General features: G+C 39.2%; 3 protein-coding genes across 3 annotated transcripts in view; all 3 read left to right on the top strand.

The window, feature by feature from the left end:
• Positions 1-7547, top strand: part of LOC107189151 — a 63553-nt gene extending 56006 nt beyond the window's left edge. The window contains exons 17-19 of the mRNA XM_015577626.1: positions 236-496; positions 6086-6219; positions 6826-7547. Coding sequence (XP_015433112.1) covers positions 236-496; positions 6086-6219; positions 6826-7012 — 582 coding nt within the window. The 3' untranslated portion in view covers positions 7013-7547. The remainder of the gene's footprint in view (positions 1-235; positions 497-6085; positions 6220-6825) is intronic.
• A 443-nt stretch (positions 7548-7990) lies between these two features.
• LOC107189218 lies at positions 7991-11779 on the top strand. The gene is made up of 12 exons (XM_015577702.1): positions 7991-8222; positions 8319-8528; positions 8586-8771; positions 8843-9016; positions 9102-9226; positions 9293-9795; positions 9865-10067; positions 10160-10361; positions 10428-10634; positions 10713-10802; positions 10864-11151; positions 11269-11779. The coding sequence occupies exons 1-12, from the start codon at positions 8169-8171 to the stop codon at positions 11571-11573; spliced, it is 2547 nt and encodes an 848-aa protein (XP_015433188.1). The 5' UTR covers positions 7991-8168; the 3' UTR covers positions 11574-11779.
• Positions 11780-11910: 131 nt separating this feature from the next.
• LOC107189216 (V-type proton ATPase subunit e 2-like) lies at positions 11911-12729 on the top strand. The gene is made up of 4 exons (XM_015577700.1): positions 11911-12090; positions 12247-12294; positions 12380-12467; positions 12537-12729. Exons 1-4 carry the CDS (start codon positions 11993-11995, stop codon positions 12567-12569), a joined length of 267 nt encoding a protein of 88 aa, XP_015433186.1. The 5' UTR covers positions 11911-11992; the 3' UTR covers positions 12570-12729.
• Positions 12730-15573: the final 2844 nt, after the last annotated feature.

The raw sequence follows: 15573 nt of genomic DNA, 5'->3' as shown, positions 1-15573 counted from the left end.
TCTTACCGTTAATTACCGCGTTCGTCGTCACAATCTATAAACTATTCGAGTCACTGACAATACGAGAATATACACTTTCTTTTAATCGCTACCATGCACGAGCTTTTACAATAACGAATTCCGTTCTGGTTAGAAAGAGGAGAAATCGGTAACACCTGTCGATAACACCTGTTACCATGTCCGAGAGTTCCAAAGACGGCTCAACTGTTCAGATATTAACGGTAATATATTCCAGGTGGAGGACGAGTTCCTGAAGCAAGCGCAGAACGCAGCGCGCGCGAAGACCCTGTGCGCGAAATTCGAGCACTGGGAGGAGACGGACGGGAAGTCGGTAACGTCGAGCAACCAGCACATCGCCGAAATGGAAATGGCTCAAGGCACTGGAGAACAATCGAGCATAGAGTCCGCAAGCAGTCTCAGGGCCCGTTTCGAGTCCCTCGGCTCGCAACAGACCGAATCTCCGCGGACCCAAAAGGTCAAGGTCAATCGATTTGTGGTGAGTACGGTGTCGTAAGCTTCGTTTAGTTTACCCATCATCCATCATGCTCGTTCGCTAACCGAGATCTAGGATCTCGGACCTAGTTCTGTTTTTTTTTTTTCATTGACAAAAATTGCACACAAATCATTGTTCTGTCACGAAAATTTCATTCATACATTTTCTTTTTGGTGTGAAACGTTCTTCCGCATGGTGTGTGTCGTAAAATCGTTGTTACATCCTCTCTCCGCTTGTAAATTAAACACGAGTTCGTTGTTGTTTTTCTTTTTACTCTCTTACGCCTGGTTACGTAGCCAAGCATATTATGTGTGCGTGTACGCGTGTGTATATCTCTAAAAAGCACGATTCATCGTCTCTGAGTGTCACAGCCAGGCGATAACAAAAGGTCGTTTTCATTTTTTTTTTGCGTTCGAGTTTTGCACCTGTGTATTTAGTTACGACCGTTTCGACTATTCGTTTGACTTGTTTCTGTTTTTCGTGTAACTCGCCTCTGTTCCATCGTTGTGTTGTATGGACCCCGTTCTGCACGCAAATATTTATGATTTCCGCGGGAATGTTCGAGGCGGGCACGACCACCCTCCAGCCCGCGAGTTTTAGTTTCGATTTGTCTGGTAGCCTCTGTTACCATCTATGTGTTCCACGAAGTAGGACACTAGAGAGAAATACTGGACCCAGGGATCCTATAATAAGGGATCGGACAAACCGCCGCCATTACCGCCATTCGGAGGGTAGGCGGAAACTCATTCTTGCAGGGCGGATCATTAAAACTGAACTTTGTTCACTTGGCTGGATTAGTCACTTTAAATACGGTTATCCGCAATTGGAAAGTTTTATCACCGACGAGGTATAAGAATAAACCTTTCATCTTATGGGGGATTAGTGACTTGTGGTTTTAGTGACCTTTACGTTATGAGAACGGTAGATCTACTGTGGGTAGTGACACTAAAATGGAAATGGGGTAACGTAACCTCAGAAAAGTGGGCCGCAAAAATACATTGTATGAAATGTCTACTACTGAATGTTTTAGTAGTTTTTGGCGGCCAACCAATGGGAATTTTCGGCCTCATTATCCGATCCCTTATTATAGGATCCCTAAGTGGACCTCGCAACTGCGATAAGGGAAAAACGGCCGAGTAGCGAAAAGGGAGGGTGGGGGAGTTATAATAAATCCTGGATGAGTGTTCGAAGGTTCCTCGACACTGACAAGGGAAGGTCCCTAAATATACCGCTGACTTTTTAATAAGGTTCAACACAGTAATAAAGCTTGGAATTCCGAAGCCAATGATATTTGTTTCAGTCGCATATAGCCATTAATGTATGAAATATTTAATATTCAATGCCAAGGAACCTTCGAACATTTATCGAGGCTTTACTGTACTTTCCTCCTTTACGTGAACAATAATCGCATAAAAATCCCGCTCGAATTTACAACAGCATGACTCGATTAATTTTGCGTGTTCCCCGTGTGTGACGATTGGCCTATCTCGCATTTTTTGGTCTTGAGAGTTGCGCGTTGAGCCTGCAGTTGTTCTCTGGCCAGCTTTCCCACGGAGCCGCGCGATGAGGACCGCACGATCCATGATGATATTCTCTTGTTGATCGTGAACAGTAAAAGGAGGACACAGCGATGTCGAGAGAGGGGATCCGTGGGCCAACACAATATGGCGGACGTATAAAGAAGGCCCCCTGAGAGCGGAAAGATCGAGCAGTCGGAGAGGAACTACGACGACAACGACGAAGACTACGACGACGCACACGCACACGACGAATGAGAGAGAAAGAGGATACGAAATATGTATTCCGTTGGAATCGAAGCGCTTCGAGAGAGGAAACGCGCCAACAAACACAGAGACACACACATACAGACACTCGACGCCTCGTTGTCCGGATCACTGTGCGGTTTTTACAGTTTCTTTCAATTTCATTTTCTTCTTTTTTTCTTTTCTAGAAGTCTTTTTCTGACATGCGTTGTTCTGTTGGTGAATCTAGATCGTAGAGGATTGTGTATTATATCGTGTATCACGGGCCAACGACCCAGGACACGTCGAGCGTCTCTCTCTAAACCCTGTACTGCACTCTGTATTTAGTTCTCCTAGCCGACACGATGGAATTGAACCAACCTTTCGCTGTGCTCGAGCTCGACGGTGCCTAAATTTCACAGCGATCACGAAACAGAGGAGACTAGCTCGACGTGTCCGCGTTGTCACGAAAGAAAGTCGGCTGCGAATGTGGTGTGCGGATTTTTCGAAAGTACGCAGTCTTTCGCGCCCAAGAAAAATATTTATAATGTGTTTCTTCGGGGGGTTAGGGGGGAGGGCATGTATAGGAGAAGAATTCACGTGAGAAGGGTCAGAGGGACGGAAGCTCTTGGCGACGGGAACGGCTTTTTGTCTTCGTTTCGAGTGCCAAATTCGGGGATTTCGCCGTACAAGAATTTATCAATTCCTTTAGAACAGAATAATCTCTCGAACCAATGTAAACCGAGAAGGCGAATTAAATTGTCTAGAGAAACGGTGCCAAAGTCGTTCGATCAATAAGCAAATGTTCTCACCTGACGTCCGTTCGCGTCGCCATGAATACCGTTCCTCGAGCAACGATATCGTTTTACGTTGGGGTGCCAAGCGAATTACGAGGAGAGAGATGCTTTCTCCGGAGAATTTCATCGTAGACCCCCTGTACTCCAGGGTTCGTGCCAGAGTTACTTAGGATCGAGGCTTGAAACGTTTCGAATTGTTATAATAAAGGTTCCGATTCACACAGTCGTGAAGAGCCTTTATTCTGAATAATTGTTATGACAAAACCTAAATGTCTGACTGGTTTCACTTGGGTGAAGATAGACTGGTTCAGACTGAGTTTCGGTTATGGTTCTTATATCAGCTCCCATATCAGTTCTATAAGCAATTATTATTGCATTATATTATTAATTATTAGTGGCAGTGATTCTTTAGCTTCTGTATAAGTTCCAAACGGGCATAGAACCGATTATCATTACAACAGAAATTTAAGCATATTTTTTGCGAAGTCAGTATAGTAAAATTTTATTAAGTTAATATGACGTAATTCAGATTCGTTATTTTACATTAATTGTTGAAAGTATTTAGATGCTTTCGTGAGTGTTCAGGTCGATCTTTAATTTATTATATATTTTAACACTATATTACCCTATACTGTACTATGTACTAAACATACTAATTATTATACAATTTAAGTCAGTATACATTTAACACTGGTAGTTCCAGTGTTAACAAACACTTTTCATATAACAAACTAATTGTACATGTACAAATGTGTGCATATTATATTTACTTACATATTCGTAATAATGTTTAAAAAATTTTGCTTACACATAGTAACCTATAGCTGTAATATGTTGTGGTTTCGTTCACCGTAGAATCCTGTACAATCGTTACGAGAATAGGTTCTATAACCGTTCTGGAGCGTATATAAAGCCTAAAAAATAACGGTTATAGAACTGATATGAACTGATATAAAGGTTCTTCATAACCGTTTCAAGAACTTAAATCGATATCATAACAGTTTTCAAGCCCTGCTTAGGATCTACGAGCTTTTTCGAACGCTTTACAGAGTTTCGAGTCTTTTTACCGCTTGGTAGGACATTAGAACACTGAGGATGGACGTCTGCTGGTATAAAAAAGTCGGGGTAACAAGAGGGAGCAAAATGGGAGCGAAAAAACGAATCGAGAAATGGAGATACGACTGCGAGAGTCTCCACGAAGACCTCGTTTTCGACCCCTCGTTGCGCGAAAAAACATCGTAACAGTCCTTTTTTTCACCCGGAAACGCTCGATACCTTTTTCTACCAAAGAAACTATTTAATATTTGCCGGAGAAAAAGTAACGATGGAACGGTGAAAGTAATTCGTGCAGACGTTACACGTCAACCAGTGAAAAAGCTCTAAGAGTCAAGAGTTTCCGGGAGGGGGGGAGGCAACGAAGGGATCGACGGAGAACCGAAGAATCAGTGTTTTCGAGCTGCCCTGTCGTATAATCCAGCCAGTGAATTGAAAACAGTTCGGAAATATCTTCGTTCCTTCCTTTAAAAAAGGAAATAAATCGGGACACTCGAGATCCTGCGCGAATGAGACGCGTCGAATCATAGGCTTTTTATAATTTTTATATAATGTTCAGTGGATGGACGATACGAGGGAGCTTAGTCCTTTAAGTGTCCACCGTGATGGCGTCGACCCCGGCGGTGTAGGGGGCGCGAGTATCGATTCCTTTGACTCATTGGAAACGCGGGACGCACAGTACGCAACTAAACATATTCGTATTACATACAAATACAATTATATATTTATCATTGGTATAGAAAAACAACGTTGTATATCGAACCCCCATCGAACCATTTATAGAACCAATCAGAAGATTTCCAGAACGGGAGAAAGGAAAATTCCCTCCCTGAAATTTATTTCGATCGTGGTGGTGTTTCGAAACGATTCTTGACGGCTCGTTGGTTCTTTGGCCGTTCGGTGGTCTTTTTTTTTCTCTCCATCGAGCTGTCGAAGTTCGAAGGGTGAAATTGAAATTCCCGATAAAACGGATAGAGTAACGTATAGTAATCGTAAGACTATCCATAAGACAATTGTATCGAATGTCCAAATTGAAGACGATTCGAGGTAGCGTTTCAGGGTACACGGAAGTACACTTTCTCTTTTCTGAATCGACCGATCGACCCGGGGAGGTGCAAGATTTAGAGGCATTAGTGATTTTTTTAATCAAAAACGAAACGAACGAACAGAACCTAAGTATTATATAGAGAGATCGGAAGGTATAGATTATATATTATATATATTCTCTACTCGACTCGACGGAACTTAATTCTAACTTATGAGAGAGAGAGAAAGAGAGCGAGAGAGAGAGAGAGCTTGTCCTTGATCGATGGAATTTTTCTGTGCAATAATTTTTTGCAATGGAACGTTGTTATTTAACGAATGCGAACGCTATTGTTTGTTGTTGATTGCCGGGAAAAGGAGGAGGAGAATATTTATATCGGCGAGGGGAGATTTAGTTTTAATAAGACCCGATCGCTTGGTTTCGCGGCCTGCTCTGCCGAGAATGATTTTACATTTTAACGTAGACACCTTCGTTTGCGTCTTGGGATTGTATAATTTTTAGCGACTTATACTCTTGTTCTTTACCTTTTACCTTGCACGTGTAACGATTTCTTACGATCGTATTGCAAACGATAAATAAAAGGGCACATCCTGACGAAAAAAAGAAAAAAAAAATAGAAAAATAATACACAGAGAGAAATCAATGGCGAATGCGTGAGTTAAGTGTTCGGACTGGAATAGTCAGACGTTCGAAGGAAGCAGAGTAGTGGTGCTGTTCAAGTAAAAACTCCTGAAAAATCGTGATCCTAAACCCAAAGAAAATGTATTATCCTGCAGAGATCCAACAATCCTTTTAACAACGTGTCATATATATATTCAGCAGTCATCGCTCCCCCTTTCATTCATCCTCTCGCGATTCACACACACCCGTGTACGTTTTTGTTCTTTTTTTTTTTTTTTGGTTCATCGTTTATTTTTATTTTTTATTTTTCTCTGAATCCCGTAAACGAATACAGGAGATTCAGGCGAGCTGCACGGACGTCTGCGAGAGCTGCGAAAAGAAAGTGTACCCCCTCGAGAAGGTGGAGACGAATAACAAAATCTTTCACAAACAGTGTTTCCGGTGTCTGCAGTGCAACTGCGTGTTGAGGTAACGTGTTGATAAAAACGGGGGTCATTCACCACCGTTTTCAATGCGCCGCACAGTGGTGCAAAATCCCCGAAACGTGGAAAAACTTCCAAAAATGTTTTTGTAGTAGAAATTGTGATATTTTGTGATTTATTATATAGAATAAAGTGTATACGTGGAAAACATTAATAAGGAAGGGATGAACGATTTAAGAAAATTAGTTCTTCAATACATTACATTATTTTAGTATCAGTTTGATTGTTTTATAAGTTATTTCGGACATTCATGTAGCATAATCATACTTTAATAGAAAAAACATTTGGTGGGACTCGGAAGACTTTTAATTACAAAAAAAATATCAGAACTAGCGTCCAAATTTTTATCTGTTTTCTATTATTCAAAAACAATAAGAAAAATAGAAAAAAATTGTTCTATTCTTTAGTAAATACCGTAGTTATTTTTTATGTCGATTTTCTTTTATGAATTATATAATCTATGATACATTTCCATATTGCCGCATAAATTTTTTCCATAAGAAACGAATTTTTGCCACGCTTTCGTGATTTTGCACCACAGTGTGCCGTATGACCTCTAATCCACCCATGATTCTTTTTTTTTCCCGAGTAGGATGGACACGTTCACCTTAAACAACGGTAAACTGTACTGCATCCCGCACTTCAAGCAACTGTTCATCACACGGGGGAACTACGACGAGGGTTTCGGCGTGGATCCGCACAAGAACAAATGGTCGACAAATGGGAACAACAACACCACCGGGCCATCGCCAATCGCGGTCTCGAACGGCGATCTCTGATCCGTCGATTAGTGCCCGCCGTCCACGCGATTAGAGAAAGAGACACACACACATACACACGCCGATCACACGCGGCCATGTAAATTCCACGACGAAGCGAATGGTACTGCTCGGGGCCAAAACCCATGGAAAATCCCATTTCTAGTTCTCCAAAGACCGCCCCGAGCACACCCCCGTCTCCTCCCATCCCCCGTTCCGAATTGATCGTTCGACTAAATTCGAGAATCGTTTAAGTAAAATCGGCCCGATTTGAAAGAACCGCGTCGATCAGCATGCGACGAGATAAAAAGTCTCGCGACTGAAAGGACACAGTCCCCCCTCCACTCGTCCTGGCTCCTTGCTCTCCTGTCATTTTAAGTATTTTTATTTTTTACCTCTAGACCCTATTTGCCAATGCCCTATTAAAAAATTCGCTTAAATATTTGTTATAATTATTTTATTATTATTACTATTATTATTATTTTTACTTGTATAACTCTTGGTATTATTTTATCACACGTGTTGTATAATACAGAATTTCATTGCGCTTTATAAATTCTCGGTGTGTTGCTGTGATTATTTCCCTTGTCGTTTAGAGATGACAGATCGAATAAGGTTTCTTTTTGGAAGATCTTTTCCGTAAGAAGAGTTTATATTTATGTATAAATAGGGTGACGTACCCCAGAAAAGTGGGCCGCAAAAATACATTGGATGAAATGCCTGCTCCTATACCTCGTCTCTGTGGAAATATGTATGTACATATGCAATTGAGACCCCTTGTGTGTGAGAAAGTGGGGTCATAGAGCCCCCGAAGAATCGTCAGAGATCCTGTGTGTGTGAGAAACTGGGGTCATAGAACCCCCGGAGCATGCGTCAGGGACCCGACATGAAATACTGTACTCTTTATTCATTGTCCTTTTTTCCTCTATCCCCTCTTTCCTAACAGGAAATTCCACCATAGTAACAGGATTGTACAAGACATCAGTTACCATACAGGGCTGCAACTGTAAACACGGTAAGAACCCTAACGCTTTCAAAAACTAAACAAATGCCGTTTTCTATCGTTAGGGAGAGTTAAAAGTCGATCGTTTACTGTATTCACTTTATTTATAAACAACCACAAGTCGCCGCGAACTCAATCAAATTGCTTGATTATACGAAAGAAGGAACGGCAAAAATGTCTATAAAAACGAAAGAAATAAAAGAAACATTAATATGCGTGGAAGAACAAGTAATAACTTTTGAACAATTTCATATACGAATGCAATAATTTCTACGAATAATAAGAAAGAGAGAATAATAGATCTGTTCCGTTTCCTGTTATTAGGTAAATAAATTGAGAAATCTAATAAGATGTAACTCTTTATGTACGAATGATACATCACGAACAGAATCCACTCTGTTTGAACGATTAGAAGTATTAGGAGAAAACTTTGATGCTTTATCAAAAGAGGATATTACTGATTACGAAGAAATGGAATCAAGGATTGTCAGTATAGTAGAAGAATTTTGCTCCCTTGAATATAAGAATGAAGCGGTACGTCTAATTAAAAACAATGCAATATGTACATTCACATTCATCAGTATCTTGTAGGGTGAAAATACAAATAAACAAATCACAGAACAACTTCTGACCACTGTACTCGACAAATTTAAACTAGCACTCGAAAGTCTGGAAAAACTAGAATGTTTGCCATTGAGACAAAGATTATCCGATTGTTTGGATTATGTTAATGAAATGGGTCAAGCGAATGAAATAGAACATTTTCAAAATATCAAGGTACAAAACATACTTACACAGATCATTTTATTCTTCTTTAAGAAGTATTAAAAAACTTTAACAATGTTTAGGAGTTAGGAACATCCATTTTGGAATTACTTGGGCCATTACAAATATACAGGAGAAGTTTGGTGTCTTGTGTGCTCTCTGAGAAGATTCTATTGTATTCTTGTCAATTATGCATAGCATTTAAATTGTTAGTTCAATTGGTGCAAGAACAGCATCAACTAAATGCAGTAATCTATGTAATAGATTGGTTTATGATACCTAGATTTCAAACAGTATGTCAAACTACATTGTAATAATACATTCCTCTCTTTATTTCTATAGAATTGTAAGAAGTATGTCTGTGAAAGAGTCTGCTTTTGCTTGAAGATGGTAATAGAGGTAATAGATACACCGGATTCATTGCAAGAACATGAGATAGTGGAAAGAGAAAATCATTTCATTTACAAGTAAGAAATTCCTTTTTGGTGAATTCTATTTTTATATACTTTCTGTTTTATCTTATTTGTATTTAGAATGGACTTGGCTTTGGATATTTTGGCAGAAATGCCGAACAAATCTCAAGAGGAACAAATAGAGGAATGCAGAGAGCTATGGCTCCAAATCGAAGATGTGTTCTCGCACGCGATGGCAATCGCACAAGTGTGCAAGCCTTGCAACTTCAAAGCAATCACTGGAACCTGCCATTCCATCATATTGGAATATGAGAATTTAAAGTTTCAGCTAACGTCCGAATCGTCTGACTCTGCATTGAACAATTTGTTTATGAATAGTTTAAACGATGCACTTTACCGATTGGAACGCAAGATTAACATATCGGTACTGAATCTTGTAATGGAGGTTCTTAGCGATCCTCTTAATGCTTTAAAGAAGCTTGTTACAATCTGTGGCAATTCGTTGACTGCTAAAAAACGATACAAAAGCGACTTGGCTGACGCGGTTGAAGATTTTGATCAGGTTATAGACAAGTCGATGCAAATAGGACTCTTCGCTATTGCGTCTTGCAACGATAGAAATCGTAAGTTAATTTCTGTAAGTCAAGACGCGGGTCGGATGTCTCGTTTTTCTACATTTTGTCCCTTTTTAGGAATCAATCAGATTCGAAATTGTTTAGCGAGTTTCGAATCATTGGAGACAGAACTGATTTCCTCGATTACAACATTCTACCTGCATCCGGAAAGCAAAGAAATGCGAGCAAATGTGAAACTGTTGACCGGTCAGTGGCAATTAGAAGTGATGAAGCTGCAAGATGCGTTAAATCTGGTTATGGATTCAGCAGCATATTGCGAGGTATGTCACGATAAATATAAATATGCAGTGTTCCCCAACATTGGTAACATCGAACGGAATTTGAAAAAAGGCATATATCACGTACTATTTAGGTAGTTTTAGATGATCTTCAGGAACGTATTTCGATAATGTCCAATTGCCTTGATAACAGAGAACCAGTCACTCAAACGCAAGTACAAAATGTTGTGCTTAGATCTTTGTCACTATCTCGTCAGATTAGTAAAACCATAAACGATATTGGAAACGACATAGTTGAACGGCAAACGATAATGATGACCAGGGAATTAAAAGCTGGTAAGAGTTTATAGATTAGGTTTGTTGAATTACCACTTTGAATGAAACATCGTGTTTACTTTTAAGCGATATTCGAAGCCGATGCCGCCTCAAAGAGTCTTCTAACGGACAGTGCCACGGAACCACAACAGTTGCGTGTAATAAAACGATGTGAACTAATTTTGAACGTTGTGAAAAGATTGCGACCTGCTTTAGTTTCCATAATGAATAATACATCGTTGGTAAATACAAATTGCGGAAAAAGTGGGAAAGGCCAAGGTGATAATGTTCACGGTACATGTAATACTATGTAATATCGACATTTATGCTTTAAGCATTCTCTTAATAGTGACTAATAATCGTCATTTCTAGATATAAGCGGCAGATTATTGTCTACAATTCACGGATCGACTTATGATCATCAGCAGAAACCTTTGACGTACATAAGGACTCCATACACAGGTAAACACAACTTAGTAAACTTGTATAATAACTGTTATTTACTTTGTCGGGTATTTTTCAGTGAGCAATTACAAAGCACCGTTATCGATACAGTCGGCGAATAGCGTTTGTAGGACGCAGTTGAATCTATCGTGTTTAATACCCTATATTAAGAAGGGACGTGAAATGCGAACGGAACGTTCGGTCATGTATAAAACGCCATGTAGGGATGATTCCATTGATCAGTCGTTGAGAAACTGTAAATCAAAAACCAGAAATCTGTCTAACATTAGACAACACCTTTTTAGTAGAGACAATATTAGTAGTAGCGATGATATGTGTTTCTCTGAAGAAAGTATCAACTTAACAGGTAAAGCATGTATATAATGATTCGATTCTTTATGAACAGTGGTCCGACCGGATCCTAAATCGGCCTGTCGAGGGTTAATACGTGGCATCAGTTATCGATACGATAAAAAATTTTTAGGTATTCTAGAAAAGTTTGTAACTTCATGCGCAACTTTAAATTCGAATACATCGAAAGCTTGTACCGATAAACCGCAGAATGACACGGCGGACACATCGAGTAAAAAGTCAGTCAACAATATGACGGTACCGTTGATGGCATCTCTCGATAACCAGTCCGGAATAACAACTCGTAAAATCGATCAGTGTTCGTCGATTGGCGGTGGAGATGGGCCATCGGTCGTAGAAGTGTCGAAAAATTGTAACGACGTTCAAAGATTGAACTACAGTACAGAAATAACGCAAAACAGACTATTTGGAGATTAAACAGACTTTACTGGAAAGTATTCGTACCTTTCCGGAATTCAAGTTTCAGTGTAACCTTAAAAATTTCTATTGTTTGAATAAAATGCCTTAAGGGTTCCCCCTTCCCCCACACCCCCAATATAACTCCAATACAGTTCACTTTTTAACGTTCTGTTAGTAATCTTAAGACTTTAAGACCCGTAAATAAACGACTTTTAAAATTCCAATTCTCTGTTCACTTTCGATTATCGAGAAACAGTATAGTGTCTCCCGAGTTCGAGAAATTAGTACGTCACATGCGATTCATCGAAATGAATCGATAACTCTTTCACGTGATTCACATTTGGGTGGGTGGTCAGTTAGTGTATATAGTTGTCTGCTTGGTGGGCTCGGCTGTTTGCAAAACCACCAAAAGAACAATTTGATTAAAAGAAAACAAAATGGGAGCATCAATATTGGCAGTGATCTTTTTTACTTTATTCTGGGGTGTAATAGGATTGGTGTTACCTATTTATGTTCCAAAAGGAGTTAATCGTGGGTACGTTGTCTGATCCATTTTCAATCTACTGTACTGAAATTGGTGTTCTTCGAACCTTATTTCACTACACAAGAAAGAATTTAAAGTAACGAAGTGTTCTTAGTTTTATAAAAACGTTATCATTCATGGTTTAAGTACGGCTATCTTTTTTTCTAGAATTCTTCAGCTTATACTTATCTTGACAGCTTTCACATGCTGGTTATTGTAAGTTAACAAAAGTTGAAGTTGCACAAGGTGTCTCTGTATACTTTTCATTTGTACATTCCTAACGTGTTTTTCATTTTTGTAGCTGGTTATGTTGTTACATGGCCCAGATGAATCCACTTATAGGACCGAAACTATCTCAGAATACGATTCTTATGATGGCTCGTGAATGGGTAAATATTATAGTCTGCTGTTCCTACATTTACATATTTTGTTTGATAACTCTATTGTATTTCTTACAGAGCAACAGAGACCTTGAAACGGAATCTCAATAAACATGTATAAAGGATTAGCAAATATGTGGAAATGTTTAGCGTGAACATAATGTTATTGTCAATGAACCTCGATTATAGATAAAATCGTATTGTTGGAATGTAAATCGGATATTTAGGTCATAGTGTGTGTTGAAAACAACATAAAACTTTATTCAAATATCATCATTCCAAAGAAGTAAAATTTACTTTTAACGATGACAGTATTTTTTAATTTTGTCAGAAGTATTAATAATAGAATCATATTAACAATGTACGCACATTATATAATGTCGACGGTAACAATAACAGTAACAGAGGTAAAGATAACTCAAAGAATAATAAACATAGTCGACATTTAATCGAAATATTCAAGTATCAGTTATTAATTTTACTGAAAGCAGTGTGTCCCCGTGCACATGCTGTTTAAATGTTTAAATTTTCAATAAAATAAACAATCGATGATATCAAAATAATATGTACGATGATGAAAAGAACCCGTGGCGCCATTTACGTCAAATGATCGTTGCTCCGCTCTGAGAAGCCAGTACACCTGCATTCCGCGTAGAGACGAAATAAAATGCATAATTAAGTATCTAAATAAAGATAAATAAAATAAGTTAACATAGTTCCAACGAAACAATAGTTGAACGTTTAAAAGTTATAATTAATATCATGTATAATTATAATTGACATACACGATATCACTTGGTATCGGGAATTACTAAAATTTATGTCAAATTAATATTCGGTTCGACATTTGTCTCAGTACTTGAAATAAATTTACCAATTACGCCACCAATGACCACCAATCGACCACCAATTGATTGGGTATAATGAAACGATAAAAAGTTAAAGTCGTCCGGCCAGATCTATGACTCAGGGGGGTCACAGAACCCCCTGTGCAGGCGCGAGGGACTCCGCGTGGTGAGATTGCGGGGCCATAGAGCCCCCGAAACATCGTAAGTCACTGGGTCACGTCAAGCACTCTTTGTTTACTTCATATTTGGACAGGTCTCACGACGTTATATGGACAGCATTTGTTTTGACCAAGCACTCGACTTGTAGCTGAAAGAACGTAGATTAATTTGCTGTCAGTCGCAATAACAATAAACGACCAGAACACTGTTAAAATCGCAATTTATTTGCAACGGTTGACACTGTATCTCGTCATGCATACACCGGTCAGTTCACTTTGAATAGCTCTTCCAACGTTATATGGACAGGTTACGTCTTGATCAAGCATTCAGTTTCAAGCTTAAAGAACGTAGATTAATCCCATGACATTGAAAATAACAATAAACGACCAGAACATTGTTAAAATCGCATTAAATCGTGGAGTACCACTATTTTTTCGACCGGTGGCGCCACCCGTGGCAATTCGCTGAAACTGCTAGCCAAATTATATCGACAGGTGAGTGAAGATTTCAAGTAATAGAAAAATGCAAATATCTCAGTAATTAAGCACTTAAAATGAACGTCATTAGTCTCAAATTGTCCCTCAGGACTTATTGCATGGACCCCATAGTGCAGAACCCCTGAATTAGTAAAATTAGTTATGCCTGTATTACCGTAGCCCATTATGAGGCAGCAACCCTAATTGCGATAGATTTCGAACGCATTTACACCGGTAAACGGGCATGGTTCTTCTTCGTTTTGCATTAGATACACCGTTTAAAGAACGTAGATTACTATTCTCTAACGGCTGGAAACCAGTAATCACAAGAACATTGTTAAAATCGCAATTGTTTGCAATGGTTCACACTGTATCTCGTCATGCGTACCCCGGTTAGTTCACTTTGAAAGCTCTTCCAACGTTATATGGACAGGTTACGCCTCGATCAAACATTCAATTTGAAGCTGAAAGAACGTAGATTAATCTCCTGTCATTGAAAATAACAATAAACGACCAGAACACTGTTAAAATCGCATTTAATTGCGCAATACAACTATTTTTTTGAATGGCGGCGCCATCCGTGGCGAATCGCTGAAACTGCTAGCCAATTATATGGCTAGCAGTTTCCGCGATTCGCCACGGATGGCGCCACCGGTCGAAAAAATAGTGGTAAGCCGCGATTAAATTGCGATTTTAACAGTGTTCTGGTAGTTAATTGTTATTATCAATAACAGTGGATTAATCTACGTACTTTCAGCTACAAATTGAGTGCTTCAGCTAATCAAAAAATTTCAACCGTTGCAAACAATTGCGATTTTAACAATGTTCTTGTAATTACTGGTTCCCACCTGCCAGAGAGTACTAATCTGCGTTCTTTAAACTTCGAATGTAATAAAAATGACGAGGAAAACTGATGCTCGTTTAGCAGTGTAAATCCGATCGAAATCTGTTGCAATTACATAACCACTAAACAGGCAACACTTTTCTTCGTCATGCATTACATTCGAAGTTTAAAGAATGTAGATTAGTACCCTATAACGGCTGATTCGTCTTGACCAAGCACTCCACTTGTAGCTGAAAGAACGTAGATTAATCTCCTCTCAGTGGCAATAACAATAAACGACCAGAACACTGTTAAATTCGCACTTTAGTTGCAACGGTTGACACTGTATCTCGTCATGCGTACCCCGGTTAGTTCACTTTGAAGAGCTCTTACACCGTTATACGGACAGCTTTCGTTTAGATAAAGCACTCGATTTGTAGCTGAAAGTACGTAGATTAATCCACTGTTATTGATAATAACAATAAACGACCAGAACACTGTTAAAATCTCATTTAATCGAGGAATACCACTATTTTTCGACCGGTGGCGCCACCATCTCGCAAATAAAGAAAATCTACTAACCACCGTCCAGTAACTACCAAATCTACTAACCACCATCTCGCAAATAAAGAAAATCTACTAACCACCATCCAGTAACTACCAATCTACTAACCACCGTGCAGTAACTACCAAATCTACTAACCACCATCTCGGAAATAAAGAAAATCTACTAACCACCGTCCAGTAACTACCAAATCTACTAACCACCATCTCGGAAATAAAGAAAATCTACTAACCACCGTCCAGTA

The sequence above is a fragment of the Dufourea novaeangliae genome, unplaced genomic scaffold (genome assembly GCF_001272555.1).
Source record: "Dufourea novaeangliae isolate 0120121106 unplaced genomic scaffold, ASM127255v1 scaffold146, whole genome shotgun sequence".
NCBI lineage: Eukaryota > Metazoa > Arthropoda > Insecta > Hymenoptera > Halictidae > Dufourea > Dufourea novaeangliae.
Note: the sequence above shows the minus strand (reverse complement) of the source record. Positions and strands in the feature narration are given on the sequence as shown.

Excerpts from the sequence above, each read along its gene's own strand:
- LOC107189218 (XM_015577702.1), top strand. The coding sequence starts at position 8,169 with ATGTCTATAAAAACGAAAGAAATAAAAGAAACATTAATATGCGTGGAA. Across the intron at positions 9,796-9,864 it reads GTCTTGCAACGATAGAAATC|GAATCAATCAGATTCGAAAT; the intron begins GTAAGTTAATTT and ends GTCCCTTTTTAG. Across the intron at positions 10,068-10,159 it reads ATTCAGCAGCATATTGCGAG|GTAGTTTTAGATGATCTTCA; the intron begins GTATGTCACGAT and ends CGTACTATTTAG.
- LOC107189216 (XM_015577700.1), top strand. The coding sequence starts at position 11,993 with ATGGGAGCATCAATATTGGCAGTGATCTTTTTTACTTTATTCTGGGGT. Across the intron at positions 12,091-12,246 it reads CCAAAAGGAGTTAATCGTGG|AATTCTTCAGCTTATACTTA; the intron begins GTACGTTGTCTG and ends CTTTTTTTCTAG. Across the intron at positions 12,295-12,379 it reads GCTTTCACATGCTGGTTATT|CTGGTTATGTTGTTACATGG; the intron begins GTAAGTTAACAA and ends TCATTTTTGTAG.